This window comes from Mesoplodon bidens (assembly GCF_964165515.1).
Source record: "Mesoplodon bidens genome assembly, chromosome: X".
Lineage (NCBI taxonomy): Eukaryota > Metazoa > Chordata > Mammalia > Artiodactyla > Ziphiidae > Mesoplodon > Mesoplodon bidens.
In genome coordinates this window covers 26193107-26212337 of record NC_138163.1, presented here as the reverse complement: position 1 = coordinate 26212337, position 19231 = coordinate 26193107, and the positions used below count along the sequence as shown (strand labels likewise).

Sequence of the window (19231 nt, the reverse complement as noted above, 5' to 3'; positions counted from 1 at the left end):
GCATTTGAAGGCAGATTCTTAACCACTGCGCCATGAGGGAAGTCCCAATTCTTTTGTTAAATTGAAGTATAGTTGATTTATACTATTGTGCTAATTTCTGGTATACAGCAAAGTGATTCAGTTACATATATATATATATTCTTTTTCATATTCTTTTCCATTATGGTTTATTAAGGATATTGAATATAGTTCCCTGTGCTATACAGTAGGACCTTGTTGTTTATCTGTTTTGCATATAGTAGTTTGTATCTGCTAATCCCAAACTCCTAATTTATCCCTCCCCCGCACCCTTTCCCCTTTGGTAAACATAAGTTTGTTTTCTATGTCTGTGAGTTTGTTTCTGTTTTGTAAATAATTGCATTTTTATCATATTTTAGATTCTACATATAAATTATGTCATATGATATTTGTCTTTCTCTTTTTGGCTCACTTCACTTAGTATGATAATCTCTAGGTCCATCCATGTTGCTGCAAATGGCATTTTTTCGCTCTTTTTGATGGCTGAGTAATATTCCATTGTGTGTGTATATATGTATGTATAGGTGTGTGTGTATATATATATATATATATATATATATATATATATATATATATACACATCACATCTTCTTTATCCATTCGTCTGTCGATGGACATTTAGATGCTTCCATGTCTTGGTAACTGTAAATAATGCTGCTGTGAACATAGGGGTTGCATGTATCTTTTCGAATTAAGAGTTTTCTCCAGATATATGCCCCAGAGTGGGACTGCTGGATCATATGGCAACTCTATTTTTAGTTTTTTAAGGAACCTCCATAATGTTCCCCATAGTGGCTGCACCAGTTTATATTCCCACCAACAGTGTAGGAGGTTTCCCTATTCTCCACACCCTCTCCAGCATTTATTATTTGTAGACTTTTTGATGATGGCCATTCTGACCAGTGTGACGTGATACTTCATTGTAGTTCTGATTTGCATTTCTCTAATAATTAGCAATGTGGAGCATCTTTGAATGTTAGCCAATTAATTCTTGACACTAAGTCATGATCCATGAGAGGAAAAACTGATAGACTGGGACTTCCCTGGTGACGCAGTGGTTAAGGATCTGCCTGCCAATGCAGGGGACACGGGTTCAAGCCCTGGTCCAGGAAGATCCCACATGCCACGGAGCAACTAAGCCTGTGCACCACAACTACTGAGTCTGCGCTCTAGAGCCCGCGAGCCACAACTACTGAAGCCCGCATGCCTAGAGACCATGCTCTGCAACAAGAGAAGCCACTGCAATGAGAAGCCTGCACACTGCAATGAAGAGTAGCCCCCACTCGCCACAACTGAGAAAGCCTGTACACAGCAACGAAGACCCAACACAGCCATAAATAAATAAATAAATAAAATTTAAAAAACGGATAGACTGGTGGAACTCTTCAAAATTAGAAATTTTGGGCTTCCCTGGTGGTGCAGCGGTTAAGAATCTGCCTGCCAATGCAGGGGACACGGGTTCGAGCCCTGGTCCGGGAAGATCCCACGTGCCGTGGAGCAACTAAGCCTGTGCGCCACAACTACCGAGCCTGCACTCTAGAGCCCATGAGCCACAACTACTGAGCCCGCGAGCCACAACTACTGAAGCCCATGCACCTAGAGCCCGTGCTCCGCAACAAGAGAAGCCACCACAATGAGAAGCCTGCGCACAACAACAGAGTAGCATCTGCTCGCTGCAACTAGAGAAAGCTGGCGCACAGCAACGAAGACCCAACCCAGCCAAAAATAATAAATAAATAAAATTAAATTTAAATTTTTTTCTTAAATTAGAAATGTTGCTCTGTCAAATACCATGGGAAAATGTTGAAAAGACAAGCAATGAGCCAGGAGGAAATACTGCAAGCAATACATCTAACAAAGAGTAATATTACAGAATATGTAAGTAATACTCAAAGCTCAACAGTTCAAAAAAAATTATAAAACAAAGAATCTCATCAGAAAATGGGCAAATGACCTTCTACCACAGAGGACCTACAGATGGCTAATAAGCATGTGAAAGGATATTGAACATCATTAGCCATCAGGGAAAGGGAAATTAAAACCACAATGAGATATTACTACACCTCTGTCAGAATGGCTACAATAATAAAATAATGACACCAAATGCTGGAAAGGATGAGGAGAAACTGGATCACTCATACATTGCTTGTGGGAATGTGAAATGATACATAGTCATTCTGGAAAACAGTTTGGCAGTTTCTTATAAAACTAAACATGTGATCACCAAACATCCCAACAACCGCATTCTTGAGCATTTATCCTAGAGAAATGAACACTTAGCGTCCCTCAAAAGCCTATACAGGAATGCTCATAGCAGCTTTATTCTTAACAGTCAAAAACTAGAATCAGTCCAGATGTCCCTCAACAGTTGAATGGTTAAACAAACTGTGGTACATACTTACCATGGATTACTCTGTAGCAATAAAAAAGAATGAACTATTGCTATAAACAACAGCTTGGATGAATCTCTGAATTATGCGAATCATAGGAGGAACCCCAAACTAGCTCTCACTCCTAATCCAGAAGGACCATGGTGCCCCAGAATTCCAGACTGAAAGCCACTAGTGGCCCAGAGACCTAAGGTGCTCACTATTAAAGCTGCCAGTTTGCAGGAGACCACTGCCTCCCTCTAGGGCCCTGAAGCAGATGTGGATACGCTGCCCCCAAAGCTCTACCTGGGAGGGCAAGGTCAGAGTCACTAAGAAGCAATCTGCCATTTAATTATGGCAAGAGTTTACCTTTTTTCCCAGTGGTATTTCTGTTTCTCAGACCCAACTTTAGCTTCTGACATTTCAATCGAAACTCCTATTTCTTCACTATTTCTACCTGCTTGAAGTTCTGGGAGAACGGCTGTTTTTTTTTCCTTCAGGTTTCTTGTACTAAGCTAAGTTCAGAGACCACCAAGGTGTGTAACCAAAAGCCAAGTGATATAGCTGCGCAGACCTCGGGCCTTCTGGCACCTGGATATCTCCATCTTAGCAGGCTCCTTGGAGACAAGAGCTCCTCTGTATTAACCAGAAAGAGTTGCATCCTGGACTCAGACTTCAGCAAACAAGAAGAGCTGGATGTTTGTGGTCCCTTCTTTGCTGTAGGAATGGAAATCTGACCTCTGTGACATTCTCTAGAGATGTTCCCAGCCAAAGGTCACAATCTGAGACCCCACACCCAGTCCCTTGATCCTGGAACCAGAACCTTCCTACTATGAATAATGGTTTCATCACTATGGTTTAAAAGCAAAACAAACATGACATTCAATGGGGAGCATCACAATCTTGCTCATTCCAATCCAACCATATTTTTTCAAAGAGCAGAGATCGTCAGTGTAACTGCTAACTTCCATGCATACAAATCCTGTAGGCAGCCTTTACCTGAGCATTCTTCTGAACTCTAAAAACGATGAGCCACTTTCCTACAACAGGGTTAGGCAAGGTGCCTGCGAACACAGGACTCCCTCGTTGAGGGATGAGCTGAGCTAATTTGGCTGCATTCAACAGTCTAGCCAAGCCACATACCTTCAGCTCCCCCCAGGTCAAAAGTATACCCCCCCCCCGAACAGGAGAAACTGTTGGAAACGAAAAAGTGTGATTTTAGTCTCATCCTAATAGATCTTGTGACATCCAGGTCTCTAAGCGCCTCAGTAATAATTTTTCAAGGCCATCTGGAATAAATAGAAGTCCCACTCCAAGCTGCATGTATGCAAATTGCGGCACTTTAAATGGATTTTGTCCTTAAATGCATAAACCAAAAAGCATGCAAACAACTGGATTAGAAAAGCAAGGGTTTTTTTTTTAAACCTCTCTAATTGGCATTAAGTCACCAAACATTGTCAAACACATATCACTTGCTTAATTATTTTGTGTGCACATGTGTATATCTTTATAACTTCATAAACATATAAATGAGAGGGAGATGCAGATTTAATGTACACCCATATGGCGATAAATACAAAAGCTGCCAGAAGATTGTAAAATGCTATACTAATGCTAAAATGATACCTTTTTTTTCTTTTGCTTTGCTTCCAAGTCGCAAAGAACAAATTGAGAGTAGAGACACTAAGCCTGGATCCTTATGTAAAAGGAGACATACACAGAGACCTTTTTGTCCAGCAATGCAAAATGTTTTTAAATACCTTTCTTCGGCTCCATATTTCCCTATTAGTCTAATTATCTTTCATTGATCTCATAGTGTGTTTATGCATAAAATCATTTCTGCATGTCCATTAAAATTTTTATTGAAGTAATTTTTCATAAATAACCTACTACGCATCATTCACACCTATATGCTTCATTTCAACACTGCTTTAGGGCTTCCCTGGTGGTGCAGTGATTAAGAATCCACCTGCCAATGCAGGGGCCACGGGTTCGAGCCCCGGTCCGGGAAGATCCCACATGCCGCGGAGCAACTAAGCCCGTGTACCACAACTACTGAGCCTGCGCTCTAGAGCCCGCGAGCCACAACTACTGAAGCCCACACGCCTAGAGCCCGTGCTCCACAACAAGAGAAGCCACCACAATGAGAAGCCCATGCACCACAACGAAGAGTAGCCCCTGCTTGCTGCAACTAGAGAAAGCCCGTGAGCAGCAATGAAGACCCAACACAGCCAAAAATCAATAAATTAAATAAATAAATTTATTTTTTAAAAAACACTGCTTTAATGAGTTTTAGTTGGCCTATTACAGTCATAGAACATACTGAACCACTTTCAGCAAAACCAATCACAAAAATAATAAATATGTTTGCCTCCAGTGTATATGGCAAATAGGCTCAAACGGTTTTTCAACCTTCAAGATGTTGTGGGAGTTAATCTTCTACGTAGCAAAGTCTCAGCCATGAGGCATCTGCTGAGGTGGCCATCATCCCAAGGTCAAACTCCTCTGGTTGTACTGGGCATCTTTTTACCATCCTTCCATGCCTTCAACCTAATTTCTTTGCTGCCTGCACTATGTCTGCCAGCCTGGTAGGCCCATGCTAATTTCCACATTCTCTCAAATGGCTCTTTTCTTTTTTAATTTTTATTTTGTAATTTGTTTTAAATTTTTAATTGGAGTATAGTTGATTTACAATGTTGTGTTAATTTCTGCTGTACAGCAAATTGAATCAGTTATACATATACATATATCCATATATGTATATAGATATATCTTTTTTAGATTTGAATGGCTCTTTTCTAAAGCTGCCTCTTCCAAAGGAGAGAGAATGGTCACTCCTATGGGAATTTGCTACTCTCACTTGGTTATTTCAATAATAAGGCACTTCTATTATCTTCATGATAAGCCCCTGGCATAAGAGCAGGCTTCAAGATTCATTTTCTCTGGGACCCCTCACTTGAATTTGAGAGAAAGCTTTATTTCACTGGCTCCTCATAACGCGAGATTATGTGAGCTGCCCTGGCTGAACTCATTCACAATGCCCTCCAAAGGCTGTGTCTACACAGACCAAAGGGAGCATAAAAAGCAATGGTCATTTATAGAAACAGGCCAGGTCATAGCAGTGCAACTGACATTGCTAATTAGGCAACTGCCAACATTCCAGAAGGAGTAAGATGCTTCGGCCTCTTACAAATCTTGTGAAGTGGGTGCACCATATTTTAGGCCCACACGGGGCATAAATTAAAATACAGTTGAGGTCTTCATTTTCCTTATCTGGAAAAAAAACCCCATATCTTTCCTCTAACATAACTCCTTTCTTTTCTTCCCCCTAAAACATAATTCTTCTGTGTAAATTATTGTTGAAAGCATTTACAATATCTAAATCCTTGTTTAAGAGGGGAAAAGAAGAGCTGCAGAATTTACCTTTAGAGAGTGATTTTTTTTTTTAATTTTTTGGCCATGCCACACAGCATATGGGATCTTAGTTCCCTGACCAGGGATCGAACCCACAGCCCCTGCATTGGAAGCATGGAGTCTTAACCACTGGACCACCAGGGAAGTCCCTAGAGAGTAATTTTTATTAAAAATTTTAAAAGGTGCTTTAAAAAATCAGTTAACATGTTGGATCCTGATATTTCCAGATAGTCACTGCAGGTCTCCATTCCACTTAGTTTGTATAGACACATAGCCGAAAAAGAGGGTAAAGGCTTTTACTATGGAGAACAGTATGGAGGCTCTTTAAAAACCTAAAAATAGAGTTACCATATGATTCAGCAATCCCACTCCTGGGCATATATCCAGAGAAAAGTCTAATTTGAAAAGTCACATGCAGGCTTCCCTGGTGGTGCAGTGGTTGGGAGTCCGCCTGCCAATGCAGGGCACATGGGTTTGAGCCCTGGTCCAGGAGGATCCCACATGCCGTAGAGCAACTGGGCCCCTGCGCCACAACTGCTGAGCCTGTGCTCTAGAGCCCGCGAGCCACAACTACTGAGCCTGTGTGCCACAACTACTGAAGCCCATGCGCCTGGAGCCCATGCTCTGCAACAAGAGAGGCCACCGCAACGAGAAGCCTGTGCGCCACAGCGAAGAGTGGCCTCCGCTCACCGCAACTAGAGAAAGCCCGTGAACAGCAACAAAAGACCCGATGCAGCTAAAAATAAATAAATAAAATTATTTAAAATTTTTTTTAATTAAGAAAAAAAAGACACATGCACTCCTATATTCACAGCAGCTCTATTTACAATAGCCAAGACATGGAAGCAACCTAAATGTCCATCAACAAATGAATGGACAAAGATGTGGTACGATGAAATATTAGCCACAAAAAAATGAAGTAATGCCATTTGCAGCAACATGGATGGACCTAGAGATTACCATACTAAGTGAAGTAAGTCAGACAAAGACAAAAATTATATGATATCACTTATATGTGGAACCTAAAAAATGATACAAATGAGCTTATTTACGAAACAGAACAAGACTCACAGACACAGAAAACAAACTTATGGTTACCAACAGGGAAAGGGGTAGGGGGAGGGATAAATTAAGAGTTTAGGATTAGCAGATACACACTACTATATATAAAATAGATAAACAACAAGGACCTACTGTATAGCACAGGGAACCAGATTCAATATTTTGTAATAAACTCCTTATAGCTCTGTCAATTTTTGCTTTATATATTTCAAAACTATGGTATTAATTGCATACAGGCTTAGAATTGTTATCTGAAGAATTGAACATTTTATCATTTTATTCAGTGATCCTGTTTATCCCCAAAAAAGGCTTTGCCTTAGTTAATTTAGCTACATCAGCTTTCTTCTGGTTAGTATTTGCATAGTATATCTATTCCAATCCTATCTGTGTCCTAATGTTTTAGCTTTGTCTCTCATACATAGCATATAGCTAGATTTTGTATTTTCATCGGTTGTGATAATCTATGTCTTTCAACTGGTGAGTTTAGTCAACTTCTATTTATTGTAATAACTGAGGAGCTGGTTGCCAAGATCAAAGGGCCTTTTAAAAGTACCTCCATGTTTCCTGGCTGTAACCCGGTCACTCTAGTCAATTTCGAAACACTCTTTGCTTGCGTTCACTCTCTGTAGGAAGTTAGCAAAAGTCCAATGATCTCCACGAATGAATCTGAGCTGATACTATACAGTTATGGGAAAAAGTCAATTAATGCAAGGAATAGCACACACAAGCCTAATCCATTTGATGTAAACCAATGCACTGCACATGTTTCAATTGCTCTGTATTCCTTCAGAAAAGTGCATGGAAGTGATTCATTAGAACTATACTCTTCACTGGGACTTCCCTGGTGGTGCAGTGGTTAAGAATCCGCCTGCCGATGCAGGGGACACAGGTTCAAGCCTTGGTCTGGGAAGATCCCACATGCTGCCGAGCAACTAAGCCCGTGCACCACAGCTACTTAACCTGCGCTCTAAAGCCTGTGAGACACAACTACTGAGCCCACGTGCCACAACTACTGAAGCCCACACACCTAGAGCCTGTGCTCCACAGCAAGAGAAGCCACAGCAATGAGAAGCCCGCGCACTGCAATGAAGAGTAGCTCCCACTCGCTGCAACTAGAGAAAGCCCGTGCGCAGCAATGAAGACCCAACACAGCCAAAAATACATTCATAAATAAGTAAATTTATTTAAAAAAAGAACTATACTCTTCACAAGAAAAAGACCAATTCTCTAAGGCTCACTAGGGCATCCCTGCTGGTAAAATTCAAAAAGCAAGCACAGTGAATAAGAAGTCCTTTTTGCAGACATTTACATCGGGAAAGAACATGATTCTTGACAATTGAGAGTAAATGAAGTGCAAATTATTCTCTTATAATATATCCCAGAATTGAAGCTTAAATTGTGACTAAAAAAGAACCCACAGTTTAATCAGAGAAATATATTTATTGGTAATTCCCATGAGCTCATATTTGATACATTTATATCATAGGATAACAAGTTCAAAACTATTGCTAAGTTATAAATATGGAATTTATGCCGAATTTGCATGTATTGAATTTTATTTTGAATTTGCATGTGTGACTATATTTGAATATTTATAATATTCCAGAAAGAGCACAGTGGAATGTGCAAGACAGATTTATTTAGTGTAATGCTCTGAAATGTGTCAAAGTCTTCAACACTGTTCTTAGAGGCAAAATGGCAGAAATAACAAATGGGACGCAATAAGACCAACTGAATAATCTGCGAAGTCCAATACCTAGCAAAGCTAGGAAAGCTCTTCTGCCAATAAATATTTTTCTAAAGTTTAGACAAATATTTCTCTAAGCTTACAATGACTTTGTATTAGAAGACATATACCATTAATTGGATTCTTCATTACACTTTAATGGAAGAAGGAACATTCCCATGCATATCCTTTTTTTCTCTAAACTCAGTGACTAAATATCTCATCTTGGGACTTCTCCGGTGGTCCAGTGGCTAAGACTCTGCACTCCCAATGCAGGGGGCTCAGGTTCAATCCCTGACCAGGGAACTAGATCCTGCATGCATGCCGCAACTAAGACCTGGTGCAGTCAAATAAATAAATAAATATTGTTTTAAATATATGAGGGGGGGCTTCCCTGGTGGCACAGTGGTTGAGAGTCCGCCTGCCGATGGGGGGGACACGGGTTCATGCCCTGGTCCGGGAAGATCCCACGTGCCAGGGAGCGGCTGGGCCCGTGAGTCATGGCCGCTGAGCCTGCGCTTCTGGAGCCTGTGCTCCACAGCGGGAGAGGCCAAAACAGTGAGAGGCCCGCGTACCGAAAAAAAAAAAAATATATATATATATATATATATGGGGAAAAATAAATAAATATCTCATCTTATTTGGCGCAGAATGTTGGTATTAGCTTTCCAAGTGTGAAGCACATTCTTTACACTGTCAAAATAACTTGTACCTAGAATGTAGTCTCCATGGAGTCTCAACAATAAGATTCTGAACCTTACTGTATTTAGTGGCCCCTCAGATACCCAGAGCAGTTGAGGAATGAAGTGTTCTAGTCAATTTACAGTTAACCAGGGGCAATGCTATTCTGAAGTGAAACTGCTCTGCGGGGAGGCTGCTCCAGCAGAATGCACTCCCCTTCTCTCCTGGATGAGGGCAACACATGCACTAACTGATCTAAGCTCTCAGTTGTGGACGTTTAGAACTACAGCCCTTCTCCAACCCCAAGACTTTACTCTTCCAGCCAGACCATTAGCTCTGGTGTCAGTTCATTTGAAAAGAGGCTCACGAAGATTCACAATCCAGGCTATCTTGGGTGGCTCTGGCTGAGCAGAGTAAGCCTTTTATTTCCAACTGTGTGCCATTATTAATTTCCAGTTTCATTTAATTTTTAAACAGAGCACAAGCAATAGCAATCCACTCAAATATCTCTGTACTGTACTGGTATAAGAGTTTCATGGATTCCTTGGAATACGATAATAGCCAATCATCAGAAAAATCAACAGCTGATGCCTGACTTATCACCTCTGCCTTTCAGTCTGTGAGTTTATTTAGCTGAGGCTGCTTTCCTCATTAAGGACTCCCAGAATATCAAGAGGCTAATGAAATAACCAGCCATAGTTTTAGAAACCAAGAAGCAGACTGTGTAATTTATCACAGCCATTATAAAGCATCATTTTTAAAACTGTTAATATTTACTTTTACTATGAAAGTAATGCATACTCATACAGGAAATTCAAATCCTTCAGAGAAACAGGAAAAGAAAATAAGTCACTAATTGATCTATTGATATCTCGGTATTTTTCTTCCATTCTTTGCCTTTTATGCTTAGATTTGAGAGGGATAGAAAGATGATTTGCCTCTCTCCCTCCTCAACCACTCTCTCACATAATTGTAGTCATACTGGGCCCATAACTGTCTATCTCTTTTTCCCTTAGCATTAAATCACTACCAATTTTCTATACTCTAAAAAGGACATTTAAATGGTTTTGAAATAATCGCTCAAGTGGATGTACTGAGATTTCTTGAACCATTCTCCTATATGTGGATGCAGATTTTTCCGATTTGTTGCACTTATGAATAGCTCCAAATAACTTAAATAATGGTAGTCTCCTAAGATACCACTCTCATATCACCCTATGCTTTTCCCCCAGGGCGCTTCTCACAATTTTAAGTAATGAATTATTTGTTTCATGTCTACCTTTCCCACTCTATGAAGCCAGGGACCACATCCACCTGGTTCCTCACGGTGCTGGAGGCACCGTGATAAGAGATATTCAATAAATATCTGTAAATAAATACATAAATAAATAAATAAATAAATAAGTGAGTGAGTCATAGAAAAACATGTACAGGATTGTTTTTCAGTAAAATCCCAGCAAACACATCATGGGTCAAAGAAGTAAGTATTTTCAATGTTCTCTGTTGATATTATCTATTTTATTTCGGGAAGAATTATTCCAACATAGTCACACCAACAACATATGAGAATGATGGTATGTACCACACCCTTGTCAGCACTGGCTACTATCTTTTTTTTAAATAATAATGATTATTATAACAGCCACTACTTCATTTATTTTTTTAATTAATTTATTTTATTTTTGGCTGCATTGGGTCTTTGTTGCTGCACACGGGCTTTCTCTAGTTGTGGCGAGCAGGGGCTACTCTTCATTGCAGTGCATGGGCTTCTCATTGCAGTGGATTCTCTTGTTGCAGAGCACAGGCTCTAGGCGCACGGGCTTCAGTAGCTGTGGCACGCGGGCTCAGTAGTTGTGGCTCGCGGGCTCTAGAGCGCAGGCTCAGTAGTTGTGGTGCATGGGCTTAGTTGCTCCGCAGCATGTGGGATCTTCCCAGCCCAGGGCTCGAACCTGTGTCCCCTGCATTGGCAGGTGGATTCTTAACCACTGCACCACCAGGGAAGCCCCGCTACTATCTTTTTTTGTTTGGTGGTGGTGGTGATGTATACCGAGTTTTTTTTTTTTTAATCCAGGTTAATTAGACAGGCAAAAAGGTTTTCCTATATATAATTATTTAAATTTGCATTTCTTTAGTACCAGTGAGGCTAAAGAGCTTTTCTCTGTCTGTAAACTAGTTGTGGTTCCCATGTTGCAAATTGTCTGGTCATATCCTTTGTTTTTCTAATCAATTTGTACAAGTTCTTTATCCAGGAACGATGTCAGCCTTTCGTCTGTTTTATTTGTTGTGCATATTTTCATCGGTTTGCCATATGCCTTTTCATTTTGGCTATTTTTGGACAGATGAACACTTCTCATTTTTATGTAATCATAACTGTCGATCTTTTCCTCTCTTCAAACAGCCTTTTACCTGCCTGAGAGTTCCACATGTGAATTGCAGCTATCATTTAAATAATGCCAATTGTGAATTCAGACTAACTGGATTCAGAGACTCCTACATATATACAACTAAGTCCTAACCTGTCCAGAGCCCCCATTCTCACTTCCTTACAACCCTTGGCCACTAGAAGCCTAGGCAACTTAGACCGGTCACAGTTCTTGGTATCCTCGCAGCCCCAAGCAGATCGCCTTCTCAACCTCTCCGTGTTGTCAATGGTACCACCTCAACTCCAGACTGGAAATCAGGGTGGTACCTTTAACTGGACTACAGCCTTCATTTACTTTTATGTTTTTTACATCCCTGCCATGTAAGAGCTTCTCATACTCACTGGGGTTCAACCTCCTTTCTGCCATTCCAGGATCTCTACAATGAGACTCCCTAACCCTCCCCCAGGCATGAACCTTCTCAGGTCTGGCCAGCCCTGGCTAGGTGAGGTGACTTGACCTCACGATGCCATGAGGATGCCACGCCCACCCACAATGCCTCCTTTCTTCTAAATACAACCCACCTATTCCTAGAAGCCTTTCCAAACAGATCTCTCCTTTTTCTGGCCTGCTCCTCATACTTTAGAAAGGAAAGGGCCTTAGAAAGCATCTCCTTTAAATCTCCCATTTTACAGAGGGGGATGGACTTGCCCCAAGTCACATGCTCCTCCCCACCCCCCCATCCCCCATCTATACACGACACAGTTCTGCATTTTACCATCTAATCTTAATGAACTTGAGGCTAAAGATGGTGACCTTGACTTTTTTGGAGTTGTCTAGGCTCTAATCTCCCCCAACTGCTAGCACTGGGCAGAGGCCATAATACTTACTCCACAAAGTTGGCTGATTAGACCTAAACTGTTATATAAACAGATGGACTTTTCTCTATTTTTAAAACATATTCTGGTAAAGATATGACATCTTAAAGACATTATTGATATTCAAATCATTTTCAAACAAAATCCATCTTCTTTATTAAATATCTAAAACACCAAATTATTCTGTTCTACTGTAAGCTCTGTGAGAGCAAAGATGACACGTCTTCCCTGGAATATAATGGGCAGTTTTGCAGAATTTTGTTTAACAAATGACAGAGGGAAGAGGTGACTATTCTTTAATGTTATTTCATGCTACTTAAGTTGATGACAGACACCTAGAAAAGACAAGCTCTGACATTCTTATTGCCACGTAACAGCACTAATCTAAAATTACTATTAACAATATCTAATTCTGAGTACCTTTTTATACCACCTTGAGAACTTCGAGCTTTGTTGGGTTGCCAGCAACATGTTTGCCATCTGGGCAAAGATGCTAACTACTACAGCTGAAGTTCTACAGATGTTATCATGGTGAATTTCTCACCTTCTCCTGAGAAATACGTGGCAGGGGAGTAATAACAGCTCTTAGTATCCTCTTAGCATCCCCAGCTAAGTGAAGCTACCCCTATGAGAACCCAGTGGCCTACAGCCTGAAGGACCAGAAGGACGGCATTGCTGCCTGGATCAGTCCATTCACTCGCTGCCTTGCCCTGTACCAAAGCCTGTCATGTTGTCCTGCTTCACTGCAGGAGGGAAGGAGTGGAGCATGGGCATGTGAGCCATGAGCAGTCTTGTGCGCTACGGACTTCTTGCTAAGACATGGTTCTATCAAAATGGAGCCACCTTGGGAATTGCCTGGCAGTCCAGTGGTTAGGACTCAGTGCTTTCACTGCTGGGGTCCGGGTTCGATCCCTGGTCAGGGAACTAAGATCCCACAAGCCGCACACGGCCAAAAAAAGAAAAGAGCCACCTTTAAACGAGAAAGGGAAAGAAAAGGAAGCCTTTACCACAGGTATTAAAAAGGAGTGACCACAAAGAAGACAAAAGAAAAGAAAGAGAAAAGGTTATGCTCCATGTAAATGCCTTGTAGTCCTTTCCTGTCAGTGATAGCCTAGTGGTTTCTAGGTGACGATTAATTACTCTTCCGTAAGACTGCTGCAAAATGTAGAGATACTAAATGTCTAGGATGCAATGTGAATATGATGATCAGATTCTTTGACTTGGGTAGCCATGGAACCTGACCTTCCCCTGCCGCCAGCTGCCGCCCGAGTGTGCCAGCCAGCACAGTGCCTGGGGAAGAAGAATGAGGCTGGTGCAGTTTCTTGGTGCCCAATTCTGAGTTCCTCCCACAGCCCCATTGATGCACTAGAGCTGGCTACAAACGGAGGGAATTTGGCCTGGGAAAAGCCTGCAGAATTCGGGAGTTTGAAGAGCTGGTCAGCAACCATGTTTTGACACATTTTCAAAAACAGTCTTGGTAATTCTAGATTGAGCAGGACCTTTCTCTGGCCCCTAAACAACAGATGCATGAAATGCAATTGCTAGGTTTTTTGAAAAGAAATACGATTCTTAATAAACAATTTGTGCCTTTTGCCAGCCAAGCACTCTCTCTCTTTGTCCTCTCCAGGCAACGTGATGGCAGCCGTTTCCACTCAGCCGTTATATATCACTCGAGCACTTCACCATCCGCTGAGGCAGGGAAGCATCTCGAATGTAGCAGTGGGAACAGAATTCAGGTCTTGGCTTGCAGCCACGGTGGCCTCTCGCGCGCCACCCCCCCAATGTGGATGGATGGCTGCGAGTCAAAAGGTGGCCCTTGTCGCCGCTGAGGCCTCTTCCTGATGCTTAGTCACCAGGTCCCCAGCATCCTCCCATCCTTCTCAGCCTTGTAGCGATTTCTGACTAGGCAATGAGAGGCCCCTTTGCCACGAGACCTTCTCCTGGTGAGCAGAAAACCTCAGGGAGGTAGAAATGTGTTTTTTTCCCAATGGCTGCGGCAACCCTGGTCCAATCACTTGTTCAAACACATGTGTAAAAATGCCTGGAAACGGTGATGATGTAGTTGATAACAATACCAGTTAACATTCACTGAGTGTTCATTTTGTGGTAATGACTCACATGAAATACCTCACTGTGCTTTCACAAAATAAATAAAGAAAAGTTTAAAAAACCTTGTTCATGGAGTCACAGTCAACAGAGCAAGGGCTGTGGAAGCAGCCAGAGCTGCAGTAAGGTCCCTGCTGTGTCACTGAAGAGCCCAATGACCTTGAGAAAGTCCTTCAACCCCCTTGGGCTTCTGTCTCATGGGACAAATGGGGAGACTTTTGCCCACTCTGCCTTCCTCCTACACATAGTGCAAGTTTACAGAGAAATACCAGAGATAAGGGATGGAAAAGCTCATCAGAAACTGGAATGCACTCTCCACAAGACAAGGCTGGGACAGACTCTGGTCCAAGGTCATACAGCTGGTTCATGGCTGGCCTGGAACGAAGGCCCAGGTGTCAGAACTCCCAGGCCAAACAGACTGAGCTGCTGTTCCGCTCAGCTCAGTGGCGCACAGAACCACCAGCAGCTGGCATGGAAGCCTGCTCTACACAGGAACTCCCCGTGGCTGACTTTCACATCTCCTCGGCCTCGTGCATCACCACCAGCAAAGCTGCCTCTGTCTAAATTTTCAACACACACACACACACACACACTCCCTCTCTCACTGTCACACACTTGTACATACCTTCTCTCACACAGATTATCAGAATTCACAGAACTGGTCCTGTAAGCAGGGATTTGTCAACATCCTGGGAAATTCTGGAACCCTCCGGCTATGACTACTCTTCAGGATGAAGATTTCTGGAGGTAGGTAGGAATTAAGGAAATAAAAGAAATGCCCTGGGGATAGCCATGTGTTTCTCTAGCAAATTTTATTTCATTTTGGTGAATACTGTAAGATCCAGTAATTCTGACTCTTTAAAAAGGGGTTTTTCTTCTGGGCTTCCCTGGTGGCGCAGTGGTTAAGAATCCGCCTGCCAATGCCGGGGACACGGGTTCGAGCCCTGGTCCAGGAAATTCCCACATGCCGCGGAGCAACTAAGCCCGTGCACCACAGCTACTTAGCCTGCGCTCTAAAGCCCGCGAGCCACAACTACTGAGCCCACATGCCACAACTACTGAGCCCGTGCGCCTAGAGCCCGTGCTCCGCGACAAGAGAAGCCACCGCAATGAGAAGCCCATGCACCGCAACAAAGGGTAGCCCCCACTCGCCGCAACTAGAGAAAGCCCTCACGCAGCAACAATGACACAACACAGCCAAAAGTAAATACATAAAATAAATAAATGTTTTTAAAAAGTGGTTCTTCTTCTACTAGACTAGATGGCACTGTGGTATCACCCTTTTGATGATCAAGAAAATCTTATTTCATTTCAAATAATTTTGCTTCCATTGGGGGCCATCCAAGAGGCTGAACCCTCCCCTTGAGGGGGCCTGGTTATCTTATGGTAAATTTCTGAAGTAATCTGCCAAAAGACCGGATACACAATCAAGACCACAATAATAATGTGTGTCTACAGACACTGTCACACCCTGACCTACAAGTCCAAAAGGATTTTAAAAGGCACATGTGCCCTGAGGAATTCCAAACAGGGCCGGGGAGTCCATAGTGGCCAAGACTTCATTTTTACTCCTATGCCACAGCCATGGCTGTGGAATTCAATTTTTGCCCTCAAGAGCTTTTTACATCACCACCCCTCACAAAGCCTACAGGCTCTATCAGCAAGAGGGATTATTTTCAATATTGCCTGTTTACGAACGTCTTAAACACCAGAGTCTTGTGGTGACAATGGCTTACACAATTCTCACAACAGATTGAGACAGCAACCTTCCTAGGGTCAAGGTTCTCTTAGGTCGGGGGAAAAAAAAATAACGGTTAGTGCTAGAAGGGAAATGAAAGTTCAACAGATTCTCCCAGAATTCCAGCATTCAAAAAGGACACTGTAAACTGAGGGAAGGGAAAGTGAGTAGGAGGTGAGGTTTCCTCTAAATCTCAATGGTGACCAGGAAGTCAGAGGGCTCCATTCGTCTGGGGCTGGACAGAAGAAACTGTCTGGCTCTTGCATTCCAAGAGGCATCAACAAAATATGGCCATAGCCCTCATCATGAGGGGCTGGGGAGGCAGAGGAGGGAGTGGGGAGCCTGTCCAGGGAAGCAGCCTCTGTAGCAGCAGCAGCCTCCAGGACCCTTGTGGTCACCTCGCTGAGGAGACAGAGAGCATGGCCATGTCAATGAGACTCAACTTGTCCATTCCCTGGACTGCCTGCCACAGCCCACATCTGTTTTAGGGAGAGTCGCAGAATGGGAGCCCTGACTGGGGCAACTGCACCCCAAAGAGTCCTTCCTACACCCCCCTTTATGGCACTCCATGACCTCCAGCAACTGGGCATTGCAGCTGGCTGCAGGAAAATGCCCTAGCTTCAAAAGCAAGTGGCTTTTCATAAAACAGCTCTTTCCGATTCAGCCCTGCGTTCATAAAGTTGCCTGGCGGCGCCCTGCTCTGACGCTCAGAGTTTGTAAATCAGGAGAGGTTTCCCAAGACTGAGCCCCACACGGGATCCGGGGCAGCGTTCCACCTGCCCTTCGACCCGCGGGGTGCCCCTCGCACTCGCAAAGCGCCGCTGATGCCCGGCGTGCAGCCAGTAGTGCGGGGCGCAAGCTGGGTACCACGAGCTCTCTCTGGGTGCCCGCAAACAGCCGCAGAGGGACATTCATTCGCCCAGGGAGAGCAGAGCCAGTGGAGAGAACGGAGGAGGGAGGCGACAAAAGTCAGGAAAGAAGAGAAAGAACAAAAAGGGTTAAAGAAAGAACGAGAAACAAAGTGAAAGAGGAAAACGGAGGGAAGAGGAAAGAGAGAGCGGCCAGGAGCTGACAAGATCCCAAGCACGAGAAAGAAAAAAAGGCAAATAGAGGAAGCGAGGGGAAAGGCGGGGGGAGGGGAAATGCGGGAGCGGGAAAGAAGAGAGCGAAAGGCGGCTTGGAAACCTGGGTGCGGCGAAAAGAAGCGAAAGGCTGGAGGGGCTCAGGGACGCTGCACTCAGAGCGTAGTTCTTTTGGGCCCTCCAGTGCGGAGTCTGCGTGCTGTACCCTGTCCCGGCGGCGGCCGGGGGGCGCTCGTCCCGGGCCTCCTGGCCGCTTCCCCAGCGCGCACTCCCAGCCGACAAGCAGGCCAACCCGCGGGCAGAGAGAGGAGCCGTCCCAGGTCGGAACGGACGAGCTTCCTGCAGCCGCCACAGCGCCACGAGCGCGCGCGCCGGGGCGCCACCGCACGGGCGCCGAGGTGCTCCCTGGGTCGCCGGCAGCGGCTAGCCGCGCCTCCCGGCCCTCCGCCCGCCCCGGCCCGGGTCCGCTCCCGCGCCCCAGGGCCCCGCTCCGCCGCGGGCGCGCACTCACCTGGACGGTCTCAGCCTGGCGTCGCGCTTGCCGTCCACCACGGCGGGCACGCAGCTGGTGAGCTCGGTCCAGTCGGCGTGCAGTCCGCAGCTCCAACCCGTGGAGAACCTGGAGAAGAGCCAGGTCTCCCGCTTACCCGGCCGGTGGCAAGTGCATTTCTTCTGACCCACGCGGCATTCGCACGGTTGCTCCAGCTGGATGTTGCGCACCAGGTGGCGGCCGAAAGTGGTGCCTCCGGTCTTCTGGATGTGCAGGAACACGATCAGGTCATCACCCTTGATGTCGAAGTCTACCTTGCGCAGGAGGTCGCCGCGGCTGAAATTGTAACGGGGCACGAACCTGGCGGAGCTCTCATCCTCCGAGCGGTACGGGTCCGGCATCGGGGAGCTGAACGCCTGCAGGCGGAGGAGCTGGCATTCTGTGCCGGGGCACACGTATTGGAGGACGATCACGGCAAAAAGGAAGAGCATCACCAAAGCCAGCAGCAGCTTGTTGGATTTCTCATCCATGTTCCCGACGCTGGGGGAAACCCAAGCTCCTTACGTCAATCCCGCAGCTCAGCCCGCGCTCGCCGTGCGCCCGTACCGCCCCCCTCCCCCTGGCGCCGCCGTTGCGCCCCTTTCCCCCTCCCCTCGGCACCGAGTACTCCACCGCGGCGGCGGCGGCGGTGGCGCCCTTCCCCGCTTCCTTCCTTCCCGGCAGGCTCAGCGCTGTGGCTTCTGCCGCACACACCCCCCTCCCCCCGACTCCTTCCCGCTGGCCGCCTGCCCTCTCCCAGCGCCAGAGCTCTCGGAGCCGCTTCGCGGGGTTTCGTACCCGTGGGACCCCGCCTGACCCGGTTGCCCCACTCCTCAACTCATACCACGGGTCCGAGCCCCCGCGCGTCTTGTTCCACTCTCGGTGGCTCCGTGACTCCCATCCCCATCCTGCTTCGCTCGCCGGACTCTCCCGGGCGCTTCTGCCCCCATTCCCCTTGGCGCGCACGCCGCCGCCTCCTCGCCTGCCCGACTCTCGTCCTCCTTCCCCGTGCGCCCCGAAGCCCTGCTCTTGCCCGCAACGGGCTGCCCACCTTGGGGTACGCCTCAAGGGAGCTCGGAGCCAGGCGTTCGGAGTTACCCTGGGGGAAGGGGGTCCGCCGGCAGCCCGACTTGCTAGCGGAGACGCTGCGCTACGGGTGCCCGCGGAAGCGCGGGGAGGGAGCCGCAGCGTAGCCAAACGCGCGCCGCGCCCCTCCAGAGCCCCGGAGCCTGGCCGCCGCGGGCCAGCCGGAACTTTGTGCCTTTCTC

The 19231-nt window shown here is 45.4% G+C and overlaps 1 protein-coding gene across 3 annotated transcripts in view; it reads right to left on the bottom strand.

The window, feature by feature from the left end:
• HS6ST2 (heparan sulfate 6-O-sulfotransferase 2) overlaps nucleotides 1-19231 on the bottom strand; it is a gene marked incomplete at its 5' end in the record, with an annotated part of 290174 nt that overhangs the window by 270430 nt on the left and 513 nt on the right. For all 3 annotated transcript variants that reach the window (XM_081223274.1, XM_081223275.1, XM_081223276.1), the window contains one exon: nucleotides 17946-18464. In XM_081223274.1, coding sequence (XP_081079400.1) covers nucleotides 17946-18464 — 519 coding nt within the window. The remainder of the gene's footprint in view (nucleotides 1-17945; nucleotides 18465-19231) is intronic.